The sequence below is a fragment of the Corvus moneduloides genome, chromosome 1, assembly GCF_009650955.1.
Source record: "Corvus moneduloides isolate bCorMon1 chromosome 1, bCorMon1.pri, whole genome shotgun sequence".
Lineage (NCBI taxonomy): Eukaryota > Metazoa > Chordata > Aves > Passeriformes > Corvidae > Corvus > Corvus moneduloides.
In genome coordinates this window covers 28311110-28327136 of record NC_045476.1, presented here as the reverse complement: position 1 = coordinate 28327136, position 16027 = coordinate 28311110, and the positions used below count along the sequence as shown (strand labels likewise).

The following is a 16027-nucleotide window of genomic DNA, read 5'->3' as shown; positions in this document are numbered from 1 at the left end:
TCAGAAGGGAGTCACCTACAACAATCACCTGTCCTTTTTTTACAGCTGTAGTTGTAATGTGTCTGGCTGACTGACTTGCCTTGGATAGACCTTCACCTTCATTATCATTTGCCTGACCCCGGAGTCCCAGAGCCTCACACCTATTCCCATCTCTCTTCCAAAAAAAAAAAAAAAAAAACACCAAAAAGTCCCCAAGCATGCTTGAATGCAGCAAAGTCAACCAGAGCACAAAATAGTTAGGAATTGTAATCTCTAGAAGCACATCACAGAAATTTTAGAAATCAATCAGGAATTCTTCTTAAATTGGTTTTCTGCCTGATTGTGTCAAAAAACCCTTCTTGTGTACCACCATCAAGCTCCCTTTGTCACAGACGTATATTTGGTCCTAGTCTGGTTGCTTCTTTTAATATGCTTAGATTGAGGCTTTAGTATTTCCTGTCTTAACTCAATGGATTTATGAGCTGACTTTTTTTTTAAGGGCACTGGCGCTCACGTCTTTATTCCTAAAAGATGCATCATCCTTAAATAGATATTGCTTATCACCTATTGAGTATCCACGACTTAAACAACCATAATTAAAGATTCCAAGTTGCTTTATGGATGGCTGACAAACATCACTTAGCCCTTACGTCCCAAACAATTTCAAGTTGTCATAGTCCATGAATAATGCTTATGTGTTTTCCATTATAGAACATAACTATAAGTTTACACAAAGCTCTCAACAGCAAGATTATGTGATTTTTGTCCAACTTGTCTTCCAAGCAGTGAAAGCAGAGGCAAGTGACCTAGAAGTATAGAGGTGCTGTTTGATCATACAAGAATATGGTTAGAAAAGCACAGGCTGACCTGGAGTTGAATTTGGCAAAAGACATGAAAGGCAACACGAAAGGATTCTGCAAGCAAATGAGCAGCAGAAGGAAGACTAGGGAAGACATGAACCTACGGCAAAATGAACAAAGGCCATGAAGGTGGATGCATTTAATGGTTTTTTGCCTCAGTATTTACCAAAAAAATATGGCTCTCAGGAGTCCTAGGTCCCTGAGACTAGAGGGAAAGTCTGCAGCAAGGAAGAGTTACACTCAGTTGAGGGAGCACTTAAAACATATAAAATCATGCATCCTTTTAGCAGAGGACAACAGTATTTTGTTGTGCACTGGGAAGAGTGTCAAGCAGGCCAACGGGGTAGATCCTTCCCCTCTTCTCAGCACTGTTGAGGCCATGTCTGTAGTCCTGTGCCCAGCTCTGGGCTACCCAGTACAAGGCAGACATGAACTTATTGAGGCAAGCACAGAGTCACAAAGTTGATTAAGAGACCAAAGCATCTGACACATAATGAGAGGGAGTTGTATCTCACACAGATTGTTTGGATGTAATTTTAATTATTTTTTTATCATTATGGGTACAGCAACTAAACAAAAAAGCAAACAAAAAAAATGCGAACCCACTTGACAAATTCCAGTTGTGAGATTACATGCACAAGCAAATGTAAAAAATATTGTAGTAACTAGCCACTGACCAACCTAAATAGGTATTTAAACAAAGATTCCCAGCAAGTCCTGAATAGAATTGTCTTTCTGCTCTTGACATTTTCAGACATTTGCCACACAAATATGATAAATACATCACAAGAGACTAAAAAGCTATTTGATTTCTATTAAATGACGCCCATACCCAGTAACTAAAAAGCCAAAGCCATTTATTTTTCAGAAATTTAGAGGCAAAACAGGTTTGTAACTAAGATTTTAAACCCAACGAAAAATATCTGTAACTTCTGCTGTAATTTAATTGCATATTAATATTAGACTTTTCATTTTAGTGCTTGATTAAGATTTTGGGGGGTGGTTTTTTGTTTGAATTTTTTTAAGCAGTTTTTCAGACTTAAAATTATATTTATATGAATATCAGGAGCTGCATACATATGTCTACTTTCTTTTCATTCTTCCCTGCTTTTATAAAGTACGTACAACTCTTCTACTGTTTCAGTTACCAAGCAGTAGACTGTAAAGAAGTCACATAAAGCTTCCATGAACAGGTAACTGCACAATTCTGAAGAGAGAGGTACTTCAGGGCACTAAAAAACACTGAGATTACTAGGTTTAAAACACACAATATGTAAATTGATTCAGTAAAACTGCTGGGAGAGAAAAAAAAAGAAATCTCAGTTTTCAGCTAGTTTAAAGCAGAATGCAAGGAGGCCAGCCCACCCTGGCTCCTTTGAAATCAGTAGGAACATGTCAGGCTGGCATGGTAATGACACTGAACAGCTACTAAGCTGTTGACATGGTTGCTTCCTCACAGCTTTTCTATACCTGTTTTTGAATTGAACTCACTTAAACTTTCAATTTATCTGAACTGACAGATAAATGACTTTTATGACACTTTGACTGAAATAAAGGAAATAATGAACAAAAAGAATTGAAAATAAAGTACCTGTTATTGAACAGTACACTATATGAGGAGCAATCTTTTTAATGTCTTCATAACCTAGACCCATTTCAGCCAGCTTCCCAGGGACAAAGTTTTCCACAAAAACATCAGATGCTGCTGCAAGCTTTAGAAAAGAAAAGAATGAATAAAATCTGTTAATTAGCTCCCAAAAGTAGAATAAATTCCCATGTAACTTAATTTTAAAATCTTGCTAATCAAAATGGCTCCAATCTTCCTGATAAAAGAAAATTGACAAGCCTATAGGGATATTTTTTCGCCTGTTAGACTGTGCACTTCTTCAAACTACATATTAGAGATGCTGCATATCTAGAAAGAAGACTGTCAAAATCCTAAAGTGATTAGACAAAACCGTGATATTATCAGTATCACATCAATTTCCTAAGGCTTGACAATAGTTTACAGAACAATCTTCACATACATTCTTTCTACCTCCTTTTACTCAAGGAAAGTGATATATCTCCATCATTCACATTTTCCCCATATTAGAAATAATTTTTTCAATTGCTTTTCATTTTCAAATCATTTACTACAATTACCATAACAAGGCCATATATCCAACTTCCTACATGTAGAACTAGAATAGGGAGCCCAACAACACTTAAAATTAAAAAGTTAAAATTAAAACTAAGATCTTAAAGTCACATCAAATACAATCATGCTGTCAAGCTCAGCAATATGACTTTTTTCACTGCTTTCAAATGAATGACATTGTTCAAAAAATCTCCTGATGTTGACTAACATATAACCTTGAGCAGCTTTAAATTCCATCCTCTCTTATAAAAGTTATAAGCAGATATACATATGCAAATTTCAATAAGACTAACACAAGTTAACTCCTGAAGCACGAGAACTACATGTTAAAAAAAAAGAGGTATGCCTTGAGGGACTTGTAGGCTTTTTGCCTGGTAAATTGTGTGGGGTGTGTGTGTGAGTGCACAGGAATCTAGGAAATGTTCCCTGACAGGTACACACATTTGTGCACCCATTTTTAAGCATAACTGATATATTAATTGCTTAATGCTATTTGCAGCCAATTAAGTACGGAGTGTATTAGCCAAGCTTCTACAAACTAGTGTCATCATAACAGAAACCACAATGCCCTTATGAAAAATAAAGGAGGTTTTATTTTCTATTTAGATCCATCACAGTTCATACATAAATACTTTTCAAACTGGTAATGCTACAGCTTTAGCCTAATTCATGCAAGAGATGAAATTGGTTACAACTTGTGTATTGCTTTCACTGTGATTTCATAATCTATGAAAATTACAGTGATTGGATGGGCTAAAACAATTGAAAGTTGCTGTCCATGTTATATTGAAGAGCTATCATCTCCTCCAAGCCACTGAGGACGAAAGCATGACACACAGTACGGTAACATGAAAAGCACCATACTTCTGGACTGGGCAATGTATGTGGAATGACAGCAGTGCTAAGTGAGAATATAATGAGTTGGGCCCAGTTTAGCAGGGTATATACTCTCAGAAAAAGGAGTTTTCAAGACACCTTACAAGTGCTGTGCTAGCTCTGCATCTAAAGTTTTCACTGGAAATAGTTTTGAATGCATAAAGGCAGCAGTCTATATATAGCACTGATGCTCACTGAACAACAGTTCTGCCATTGTGGAAAACTAGATACAGAGTCTGATCCAAATAAACTAGATGTTCTTAAAACTCACAGAGATTTTCAGCCTCAGTGGGGTTTTAAGTCCATTGTCAACTAAAATTTCATACTTCATGCTCTAAAGTTCCTCTAAACATGGCCTGTATTTTAACATCTAACAGAGCTATACAACACAGACCTGAGTTGGAGTACTATCTATTCCAGAAAGGACACTGATAGGCTCAATATCTATGCCTCAGGAAATAAAAACCAGCACAGTTCATGCCAAAGTAGTCATTAAATTGAATAACAAATAACGATGCTAATAACTTAATAAAGGAAACCACGCATACCTTTTGGAAGTTTTGGTTGGTGTTTTTTTGGTTTGCTGTTGTTTGTTTGGGTATTTTTTTCTGTTTTGTGTGTTTTGGTTTTTACAAGAACTCTACAGAGGAGAATCTGCATACTCATACATATAAACAAATATATATATATATGTGTGTATATATATGTGAGTAGTTTGCTTTATCAAGTAAAAGAGCAACGCATGGGACACATTGACCTATCAGCTAAAAATAGTGGAAGAGAAGAAGTGCCATTAGCTCCCAGCCAATTAAAGTCCCAAGTTCTTCATGAATAAAAAAAAAAAAAAAGTTCATTAGTTAAGGCTGAGTAATTCACAGGAGAGAGGTATGCTCAAGGTTCTTAAAATGAGTTTCTGACAATAACTGATAAATAATGTTCTAAAGAGATACTACAAAAAGATGTCAGAGCATGGGACTGGCACATATACAATCACTGAAGAGAAAAAATTAATTTTCATTCAGGAAGACAGACAAATATTTGGAAAGTAGTTAACAGTCAGACAAAAACATTAAAAGGGAAGAAAGAGCTACTAGTGACATAGAATAAAGAAATAAAGAAGACACAAGAATAATTCTGTGGAAATCAAGTAAACATGTATGAAAGAATAGACCCTTGAAAAAATATTTTGTAGTGCTGTGCCAAAGGATGAAAAGCAGCTGGGACTCCGGACTAACAGATTTCTTCAGCTTAGTTGATACTACTGACTAATTATCAAGTCTGTGCTTTTGTCATATACATGAAGACACTCTACTCCTGTTTTTAACATGATTCTAAACTGAGATTTGCCCTCTTCCACCTATACAATATATGTGAGGAAATAAAATCTATTCTAACCATAATACCTTTGTTAATAAAGGTAAAAAAATTATAACCTTATTACATTTCTTTGTAGCGTTTACGCTGGCAACACAACTCGTATTTATGTATGAGTAAGCAATGTCAGAAACACCAATTATACTTGTCATCAGCTGCTTTAAAGACACGGACACTACTTATCATAGTAACAAATGCAATGCTGAACAATGCTCAATCCTATACACATCTGTCCAGATGATAGCATGAGACAACTGAAAACAAAAGCCTGTTATAAATAACTTCCCTTTACACATACTTTTTGACAAAACTCCAAACAGAAGTTCCATTTGAGATGAATAATGGAATGTCAAGACCTCTGCACCAAATGCTTTCAAAATACATCACTCAATATCAAGCAGAATGATGAACAACTCTACAAATAGCATGACAAACAGAGCCTCATCAGTTTTCAGTGTTGTTATATCACAGATAGGGATGGCATCGATTTAAGGAACAGAAAGCTATTAAAGCAACTTTAAAAAAGGATAGAAAATATAAGAAATTACTTTGTCACAGAAAGTATCCTCATTTTTACAGCTAGTGTGGTAAACACTTAACAGGTGATGCCATTTTTTCCTCCACCTCATCATGACTCATAGGCCCAGCTGTCTTTAACTCTTCAAACACCTTCAGCCCACACATGTGGAATGAGTGGACACTTTGAGTAGTTTTTCTTTCATCATTTTTAAAGGTCAAATAACAAATAAGTCTTCTTCCATGAGAGGAAAAATTTTTATAGCACTTAATTAGAACATGACTAGTTTATCCAAAAAGATGTCTGTGTTATATCATGCAAAATTTTTCCAAATGAAAATTTCTGCTTCCAAAGTTTTTAGAAGATAAACATACAGCTCCATAACAAATCAACAATAAATGGCTCTGTTCTGCAAAAGGAAAAGGCACTGTAGAATCCTTGGCTTATAATCTCCAAAGATTTCCATATGAAGTACCTTTGCATAGTTAACAAATCAAAAGCATCATAAAACTTAATTTATGCAATATTCCCAGAAAAAAAATACCACAGACAAATCCCACCTACTGCATGATACACGGTCTCACTGTGAAAAAGGGACTAGAACTGATATTGAAACAAAGAGTAACAGAAGTCAGCTGCTACTACTGCAGGGCTTAAAATGCAGCACTCACAAGTAACAGATCTTGCATTTCTCATCAAGCAATAAATAAAGGGATAAGAAAACACAAGTTTCACAAAATGTGAAATTTGATGCTTTTATTATTTTTAAATAGAGAAATGGATCACCTTAAAAGACCCTGAAGTCAAATACTGAAAAAGAAACAAATACTAAGTTTCACCTACAGGACAATGTTTTTAAGAAAGATATACAGCAACTGAAGTCATGAATACACTGTAACATTCAAAAAACTGCACTTACTGGAGCGCTGCATCTCCTCTAAACTGCTCACTGACTTCAACAGATAAGTCCATCTCAAATCTTTCTAATGCAGTAGTGCAGCAAGATCAAACACAGCAGCAATAACAAGAAAGGAATAGGCTTTTCCTCACAATATTTCATTTGAAGATTTTTATGACATTTTCATGTAAATTTAAATATAAAGTTACACTGAACATTTATATTAGAAGTTACACTGAACATTGAGTCCAAAAGCATGGAGTACAGAAGCTATATACTGTAATTTACAAAATGTACTGCATACATAGATCTTTTAAATTATCAAATTAATATTTGAAATGCAGAGTTTAATCCTTATTACTCAGGATCACAACAATACAAAATAGCACACCTCGCATGTTATCAAAACCTACCTCTTTGACGAGCTTTACTCCTTTTGAATCCTTCATGTTGATAGCTATACTCTGGCGATTAAAAAAAATACAACAGTAATTTATGTGAAAAATCATGTGAAAGGGATTACCAGCCTCTTCTAAACATAACCAACAGTCAAATTTCACACTAGAGCTAATTTGGATAAATAAATTTTAACACATAGCCCACCTCCTCCTGCAAAAAAAAAAAAATTCTCTCAGGAAACCAAGCTGAACTATATCTCATTAATGGATCAGACAAGCACCAAAACCAGTCTGACAGATGTGCAGCCTGTTCACTATATATTTACACAGGACCCACTACTGCAAGTACACAGGGGAACACCAGAAGCATTTCTTTCAATGGTAACAAGCCATTAAACAATTCAAGCATGTCATGAAACTTCACATTAATCCCAAAGTTTCACAAGCTAGATTTAGCCAACCTCACTGTGGTATAATGGCAGCACTCTTCCAGCTCCAGCTGCCAGCTGACACAGGTCAACTGAGCTGATGCACCTAAAAAACCTGATCACTCAAATAAAATAACCCTTACTTTCAGCAGGTTTCATTTTCAGTTAATTTGCGCCAGCAAATGAAGACCAGCAGGAGCACTCTCGCTTTTCCATTTTGCCTCAGCTGCCTACAGCACCATACCAGAGATTTGCAACCCTTTTTTGTTCTAAAAACTTATGGGTTTTCTCCTGAAATGTATTCATCATAACTTTAGGTCAATGTAAGTATTGCTCCATTATATATGTTAAGAATCAAACTAAGAAGTGTTATATATTCAGTTAGTAATTACAGAAAACATGTTCAGTTTCACACCCCATTTACCTTTTTATTTCTATTGACACTGAGAAAATAAACACTTTCTGTCCCAGCAAAAGGTGGACCCCAGGCTCTTGTGTCATCACCAGCTCCTGAAAGAAATACCATCACATATTCATAGTTGTCCAATATCACACAGCAAACAAATAAAAAGAATAAAAGGCTTTCCTCCAATATCACATTTAAGTCACCTAAGCTTCATCTGGCAGGCAGGACAAATATTAGTTTAACACATATATTTTAGGATATTTATATCAAAAACCACCTAAAAGTGAATGCAGTTAAGCATAAGTGAACAAAGTTTTCACTAGCACTGGGATTCCATTTAGTCTTTAAAATACTAATACAGCCACACACGACTAGCGTATTTGCAGGGTTTTTTGGTTGTTTTTTACTTGTGGGTTGGAATTTTGGTTGTTTTGTTGGGGAGGCTGGGGAAAGGGGAGTTGGAGGTTTTTTTGGTAGTTTATTTGTTTTAACTTAAAGTAGAGATACAATGCAATTTTTTTAGTCAATCCAGAAGAATTTAGTAGAGGCTCTTGCCTGCACCAAGCTATTCCAAAAACACTCCAGACACAACATCAAGATACCACTGATAGGCAACAACTGATTAAGTTGCATGCTGCACAATACCAACAAAAAGAACTTACTATAGCTGGTGCAGTGTCCCACCTCCAGCTCTTCCAGAAATCCTGCCTTAAATGGGCTGCAGACACTGATAGCACTGTATCATTTATGCTTAATTTCCAATTTTTACCTTTTCTTAAACATCATGAGAACTAGCAATCTATTAGAAATAGAATTAAATCTAAATTCAAATTCAGATACAATGACTGTCCTGAGTGTTAGGAAGCATGCGCATTCCTATATCTATTTCAATATCTAGACTTTGTCTACTTGTTAACTTCACATAACTGAAAACATTCTTTAGTGAGGCAACACAAAAGACTGATACTGGCATAGATACAGAAACAAGCTGAAGAACCTTAAGTGTTATATGACGTAGCGGCTACCATAATTATGCTATACACTATAGTAACGAAAAAAGTCTAACCCATTAAAGATCTACAGTGACAGAAGTTATGCAAACATATAAATTACTTATCAACATTTGTACTCTTGAATATCACAAAAGACAATTTTGATTCAAGCAGGGTGCTTAGGGGGGCAGAGGTAACCCTAACCATACCACAAACGATACCCCAGCCCAAATCCTAACCCATCCTGAACCAAACGCTAACCCTGACCCTAACACTAACCGCAAACACTACCCCTAAACCAAACCCTAACAGTAAACCCAAACCCTAACACCCAAACGATAATCCTAACCGAAACCCTAAGGTAAACCATAATCCTAAACCTACCAGTCACCATACCCTAACCCTCACCCTAAACCTCACACTAACCCTAAGCATAAGCCTCCCCCTAACATCCAAACCATAAACCTGACCAATAGGCTCAGCCAAAACTAACAAAACTAACACTAACCCTAACACCTAAACCTAACACCAATCCTAACCTTAAACCTAAACCTAAAAGTAAACACTAAACTTAATCCTTACCCTAACCAAACCCAAACCGAGACAGTTACATTAAGACAAAACCTAACCCTCACACACAAAACTAACCCTAATACTAACGCTAACCCTATCCCAAAACCTACCCATAACCCTAACCCCAAACCTGACCCTAACCATATCCAAACCCAAACCCGAACACTAATCCCTAACCCTAAACCTACCCCTAAAAAACCTCAAACCTAACCACAATCCAAGCCCTAAACCTAACACTAACCGGGCCCCTAAAACAACCTTAACACTAAACTTAACGCAAAACCCAACCCTAACCAAAACTCAATCCCAAACCTAAACCTAACACTAACAATGACCGCAAGCGTAACCCAACAAAAAAATTAAAGCGAGCACTAACCCAACCCAAAACCGAACTATAAACCTAGCCCTAACCCTAAACCTAACCCTAACCCCTAAACCTAACCCTATCCCTTAACCCTAACGCTAACCCCTTACCCTAACCCCTAACCCTACCCGAAATCGAAACCTCAACCATGACACTAAACCTAACCGTGACCCAAACCCTAACCCTAACCCAACCGTAACCCTAACCCTAACCCTAACCCTAACCCTAACCCAACCGTAACCCTAACCCTAACCCTAAACCCAAACCCTAACTCTAACCCAAACCCTACCCGTAACACTAACCCCAACGATAACTCTAACAACCTTAACCCTTACACTAAACCTAACCCCTCATCCTAACCCTAACCCTCAGGCTAGTCCAACCCTAACCCTAGCCCAAACCCTAACCATACCTTAACCCTAACCCTAAAACTACCCCGAACCCTAACCCTTACTCGAACCCCAAACCATAACCTTCACCCTTACTCCAACCGTAATGCGAATCCGAACCCTAACCCTAATACTAACCCTAACTACGACTAACCCTAAGTATAAACTTAACACAAACTAGAAATCCAGGCCAAGCCCTATCACTAACAATAACCCTAACAATAGCTGAACCTTAACCCAACACTAAAACAAGCAATACCTGTAATCCTAACCCAAAAAAACCCCTAATATTAAACACTAATCCCTAACCCAAACACTACCCGTAATCGAAACCCCAACCCAGACACTAACACAAACCCTAGCCAAAACCCTAACCCCAACCCTAATCCCAGCCCTGACCAAAACCCTAAACCTAAACCCTAACCCTAACCATAACCCTAACCCTAATCCTAACCCTAATCCGAACACACCCAAACCCTAACCAGAACCCTAACCCCTAGCCGTAGCCATGACCCTGGCCCTGACCCTAACACTAACCCTGACCCTAACCCTAAACCACAACCTAAAATGTAACTCTAATCCTAACCCTGACCCTAACCTAACCCTAACCCCCTAACCCTAACCCAATCCCAACCCCAACCCCAACACCTTACACCTAACCCAGTCTCTAGTGGGGCTACTGTTCTGTTTGGATGAATACTCCTGTGAAAGTTGACATCCTCACACAGAAAGAGAGGATTACTCACATTCTAAAATGTTTGACATTTAGAATTCTGAAGCTGCCCTTCTCCTTCGATCACAAAAAATGCAAAGCTCCAAACCCATTGCTTCATACTTAATTGCTGGCGTTGCTCCATTCTTACTACCTAGATGTTTGGAATACAACCAGTGTCGGTCTAATCTGACATTACAGAATTGATGTACCTTTGCCTGGTCACAAAAGTGAAAACCTTAATAATAATAGTCAGTAAATAAGGATGACTTATAGATTGATATAGCAAAACCTTTGTCAGACATTCAGTGTTTCATTAAATGTTCAATCATTCAATATTTCCTATTATGAATAAAATATAGAGAATGTAGTATGTTTAGTATCTCAATTTATGTTATAAATTATTATAGACTGTTATGTTATAAAATATAGGGAGTGTAATATTGTTTAGTATCTCAATTATTTTCACCAACTAGTTTCAAAACTAGTAATACCAAAAGAGGGAAACTTAAAATATAGAAACTTAAAGGAAAAAAATACATTACATAATGCACAGCTGCCACGGCATAATTACACACCTCAAATGCATAATGATGCATAAAACTGAGAGGCAAGTGAGGGGACTATTTCTAAAAAAGACCCAAATGCCATGCAATTTGTTATTCTTCTTATATGGTCTTACAAACTAAAAAGTGTAGATATACCATAAGAATGAAGCATTTTTTACCATTACCCAATCCTTAGCAACTATTTGGATAAGAAGCGCATGGGCTGAGTGGAAGAAGAAAACCATTGTGTTAAGATAAAAATACACAAAATTAAATTAGAAGCTAATTACCCAAAGTCCTTACTTTATATACATATATATATATACACACATACACATAATACCTAGTTTTTATTATATCTAGAATAAACAAATAAAAATTTTACCTGGTCTTTCCACTTTGATAACTTCAGCCCCTAGATCTCCCAAATTCATTGTGGCAAATGGCCCTGCAAGAACCCTTTAATATTTAAAAAAAAAAATTGTTTTCTTAGTTTTTCAAGTCAAAATATTTGCATTTAGACACACTGTTACAAATGACAGGCAAAACACAAACCTTGTTAAATCAAGAATTTTCACACCATCCAATGGCTTTACATTACTAGCACCTGACAGGAAACAAAAAACAGTGACTTAGATCTTAAAAAAAAAAAACAAAACACATTGTCTTTATGACACTCTCTCATCATCCTCCCTCATCTCCCTCCCCCAATAAATGATAATAAAGCTTTCTGAACAAGCTGGTTATTAGGAGTATACTACATTAGTAAAGTCTTTCAAAGTTGGAAAACTTTATGGATGACATTTCACAACCTATTCTAACTCCCCAGCAATTCTACAATAAGGCTACTTTATAGCAATACTTTAGATGTGCCTTCCACGAACACTCAAACAGTTTTTAAAGACTAATCTGATGAAAGATACAACAAAAGTGTTTTAGCAAGCAACATCAGAATGACACAAACTAAAAGTAAGTATAGCGGACCAATGGGAAGCATAGTAGAACTCACAAAGTGTTTTGACCTGTGTAGACCTATCCATTTGCATCACACACGCACAAAAGGAATATCCCCATTACAAAACTTAAGGCAGAATATACAAGCCAAGGAAATACTCTTTCAATGGCAGCTGCACATGCAAGATAATTATTAGGAAATCACAATGCTTTCTTCCTTTCCCTCACCCTTTCCAACCTGACCAGGTCTAAGAAACAACAGTAATGGCAATAAACATCACAGACAGAGCAAGTAATCTCGCAGTCTAGACCACAGGTTGCCCAACTGTTTCTTTGGTGGCCTTGGGTTACCTTCCTCTCACTCAGTCTTTAATTGTAGGCTGGAGACAGAAACACTTCATCACTCGGTGTGGACTGTCATTTGGTTACTATTTGGAAGGCGGTCTCATATCACACACAAAACAAAAGCACCTGGCCAGCAACACTACTAAAATTACACATACCAACTTGTGGCAAGCATCTCTTTTTGGCGCTTGTCCCAGTAAGAGAAAGATGTAAAACATGGTGGGGGTGAGGGAGTGGGAATCAAACAAACCACATTCATTCAAAGCCTGCAGGGCAGTGTGGTGCATCTCCCATGTCACGCAGCAGTGCATGGCTGTATCACCTGCTGTATCACCTGCTCCATTAGACCTGAACCACCCTTCAGTCACCCTCATAACTCTCCTTCCTACATATGAGAAGAAGGAGATGTATATCAAGAGAGAGTTTTAAAAAAACTACAGAGAACTGAAGCAGAATTGGAAATTCAAGGCTTCTGCTAAAATATTTTCATTAACTGTACTGCTCTCAATGAGGACACTTGCATCCCATTGTTCATCTTTAAGAAATTTTCCTCCGTTGTTACCAAATACTCCAGGGAGATTTCCATTTAACAGGTTTTGGGCTTTAATACAATATGGAGATCGAGCAGCGTGTTGAAAACGTGCACAATGAGAATGGCCATGTGTTTTGCACTTTCAAAGCCTTTAGGAAAATCTCAGGCTGCTACTTCTCTTCAGTGCTCCACACCTCCGTTAGTTCCAGATGTTGTGCCAGGAAAACACCACAGACCCTCCAGTGTAACTTTAGTCTTATCAAGCTGGGTGCATCATTTGCTCCACAAAAACATTACTCTTTTTACCAAAAATATGTAAAAAGCTTTACTGAAGCTCCCCCAAAATTATAAAGACATAATTTCAGTTTAAAAATGTCCACCTTTCTCTATTATTTCCACACCTTTTAGAGCACTTTATTATTTAATAGCTCATCCATTCTCATCCTGAGTCAATATTTAGGGCTACTCACAGAAACACTACCAGAACACTAGGAACTTTTCAGAGCCAACAGGTTCTCTACCTGCAGCCAAGTTGTAGGAATCCATAAAGATATTTCCCAAAAAAGCCTATAAAATGTTAAGATTAGGCTGTAAATATGTATTTATGCATAACTAAAACTGATGAACTCTTACTAATTATCATATCACTCACATTATGGTATCATCTAAAACTCCATTCAGGGATTAGGACTCCTCCACAGCTGGAACAGAATAGGAGAGCATAACAGCTTCTCTGAAGACAAACAGACCATTGTGATTTTTGTTCTTTTAATGCTAGTCAATAACAGATGTCCACAATGATGAAGAAATGCAAGAAAGAAGAGAGATCAAGAGTTTGCTTTTGAAAATTGAGGAAATGAATAGTCCTGTTTGTCTCTTCAGAATAGAAGAACACAGATATTCACAATAATAAAAAAAAAAAAAGTAGGAGCTAGATTTGTATTCCAGTGCAACACTAATTTGCTGAAAAAACTGCAGTAGAAAGCCTTTTGATATCAGAGAAACAGCAGTTCTGGTACATGAACCCTGAATAAGGCAGTGCTATCTATTGTAGGAACAAAAAGAAACAAAACCACATCATAAACAAACACAAGAGATCAGAATTGATCAGCATTAACTAGAAACATCTCCCGGGTTTTTTCCTTTCATCACTAGCTTCCTAAGCAGGCACATACCCAAAGTTAGACTTTGTTAGAATTCTGACTCAACAGTCTAAATTTTCTAACATGCAAACTCACATTTTCTCTTGTATTTTTGCTTTTATTTATACCAGTAACTTGATGACTGAATGAAAAATCACTCTCCCAGCTCTGACTACATCCTCTGTGTAAACTCTCAATTGCCATGATGCTTGAATTTATTGTGAATTAGACAGTCATATGTATCTTTCATAAATAACTCGATTAAGAATAAATAGACCCACTCACTCTCAATATGATTTACATACTTTAGTTAAGTTCAATAGCTTGTCCCAAGGTTGACCTAGCCTAACCATATGAATAACCATATGAATTTCTGTTCCACAAAACAGAAATTAATTCTTGTGTCATATTCCAAAAATATTTCCTTTATACTTGTAAGTGACAGAAGAGGACACCTGGAAGAGAGCAAATTAACTTTTGCAACAACGCAAATTAACAGATCCCATTCCAATTACTTTCAATTCCAGAAGACATGACTGCTCAAGTCTATTGTCTCTACTTTGCACAGTTTTTTTACTTTATCCATGCAGTAAGTTATAATCAAGTCCATCAGTACCGCGGACTAATTCACAATCAGTCGGTACACTCCAGCCCAGGACACACTTGGTATGTTCATAGTGGGAGGCAGAACTGCAAACTCCCTCCGATTCTAGTGACGCTAGTAACGCTACTGTTACTATTTTTCTGTTATTTAATAACAGAGAAACTTGAAACCAGAGAACGATCACTTTGTTGCAGCTTGGGTTTATTTAATTTCAATTTTTAAAAAAAATTTAAAAGCACAACTGTACGCAGTTACACTTCGGTAACCTTAAAAAAAAATCAGGCCAGGAACAGGGCATGCCATTAGCCAAGGCTGCCTGGAGTGCCGACACGCTCCGTGTCACAAGCGACGCGGTCCCGCGGGCAGCGCGCACGGCCGCGGTGCAAAGTCCGAGGCCCCCGAGGCTGCCCAGGGGCTGCGCTCCGCACAGAACGGCCGCGCAGGGACCCCTTCGCCACCCCCTCGCAGGAACCTCCCGCAGGTGTTTCACGCCCGCCCCCCAGCGAAGCGGCTCCGACCCCCGCCCCAGCCGCACCAACTCCGAGCCCGGCGGGATCACAAGGACAGAGGGGCCCGACGCGGCCAGAGGCGGGGGGGGGGAGGAGGAGAAGGAGGAGGAGGAGGAGGAGGAGGAGGAGGAAGAGGAGGGCGCGGCACGGCTCGGTACCTGCCGGGGGAGCGCCTCCGCTCCGCGCCCCGCCGCCCCTGCCTGAGGAGGGGGAGGCGGAGGCAGCGCTCAGGGCTCTGGAGGAGCCCCGCAGCTGCCGGCGGCAGCGCCAGAGCCCTCCGCAACACCGGCTTCTTCTACCCAGCCCGGCAGGCAGCATCCCCGCCACTTGAGACAGCACCGAGCGCTCCGCGCAGGCGCCGCCGCCACCGCCCCCTTCCCCTCGCGCTCCCGGGACAGCCGTGGATCTCTCGGGACGGGGGGCGCGCACGCGCGGACGGTCCCGAGCCCGAGCCGGAGCCCGAGCCCGAGCCCGAGCCCGAGCCCGA

General features: G+C 38.5%; 1 protein-coding gene across 4 annotated transcripts in view; it reads right to left on the bottom strand.

The window, feature by feature from the left end:
• Positions 1–16022, bottom strand: part of SUGCT (succinyl-CoA:glutarate-CoA transferase) — a 341541-nt gene extending 325519 nt beyond the window's left edge. For 3 of the 4 annotated variants that reach the window (XM_032103637.1, XM_032103646.1, XM_032103654.1), the window contains exons 1-6: positions 15699–16022; positions 12010–12061; positions 11840–11913; positions 7895–7980; positions 7058–7108; positions 2431–2551 (exon numbers count right to left, since the gene is read on the bottom strand). In XM_032103637.1, coding sequence (XP_031959528.1) covers positions 2431–2551; positions 7058–7108; positions 7895–7980; positions 11840–11913; positions 12010–12061; positions 15699–15858 — 544 coding nt within the window. In that variant the 5' untranslated portion in view covers positions 15859–16022. The remainder of the gene's footprint in view (positions 1–2430; positions 2552–7057; positions 7109–7894; positions 7981–11839; positions 11914–12009; positions 12062–15698) is intronic. The other variant, XM_032103633.1, reaches the window with a different exon arrangement.
• Between the last annotated feature and the right edge of the window lie 5 nt (positions 16023–16027).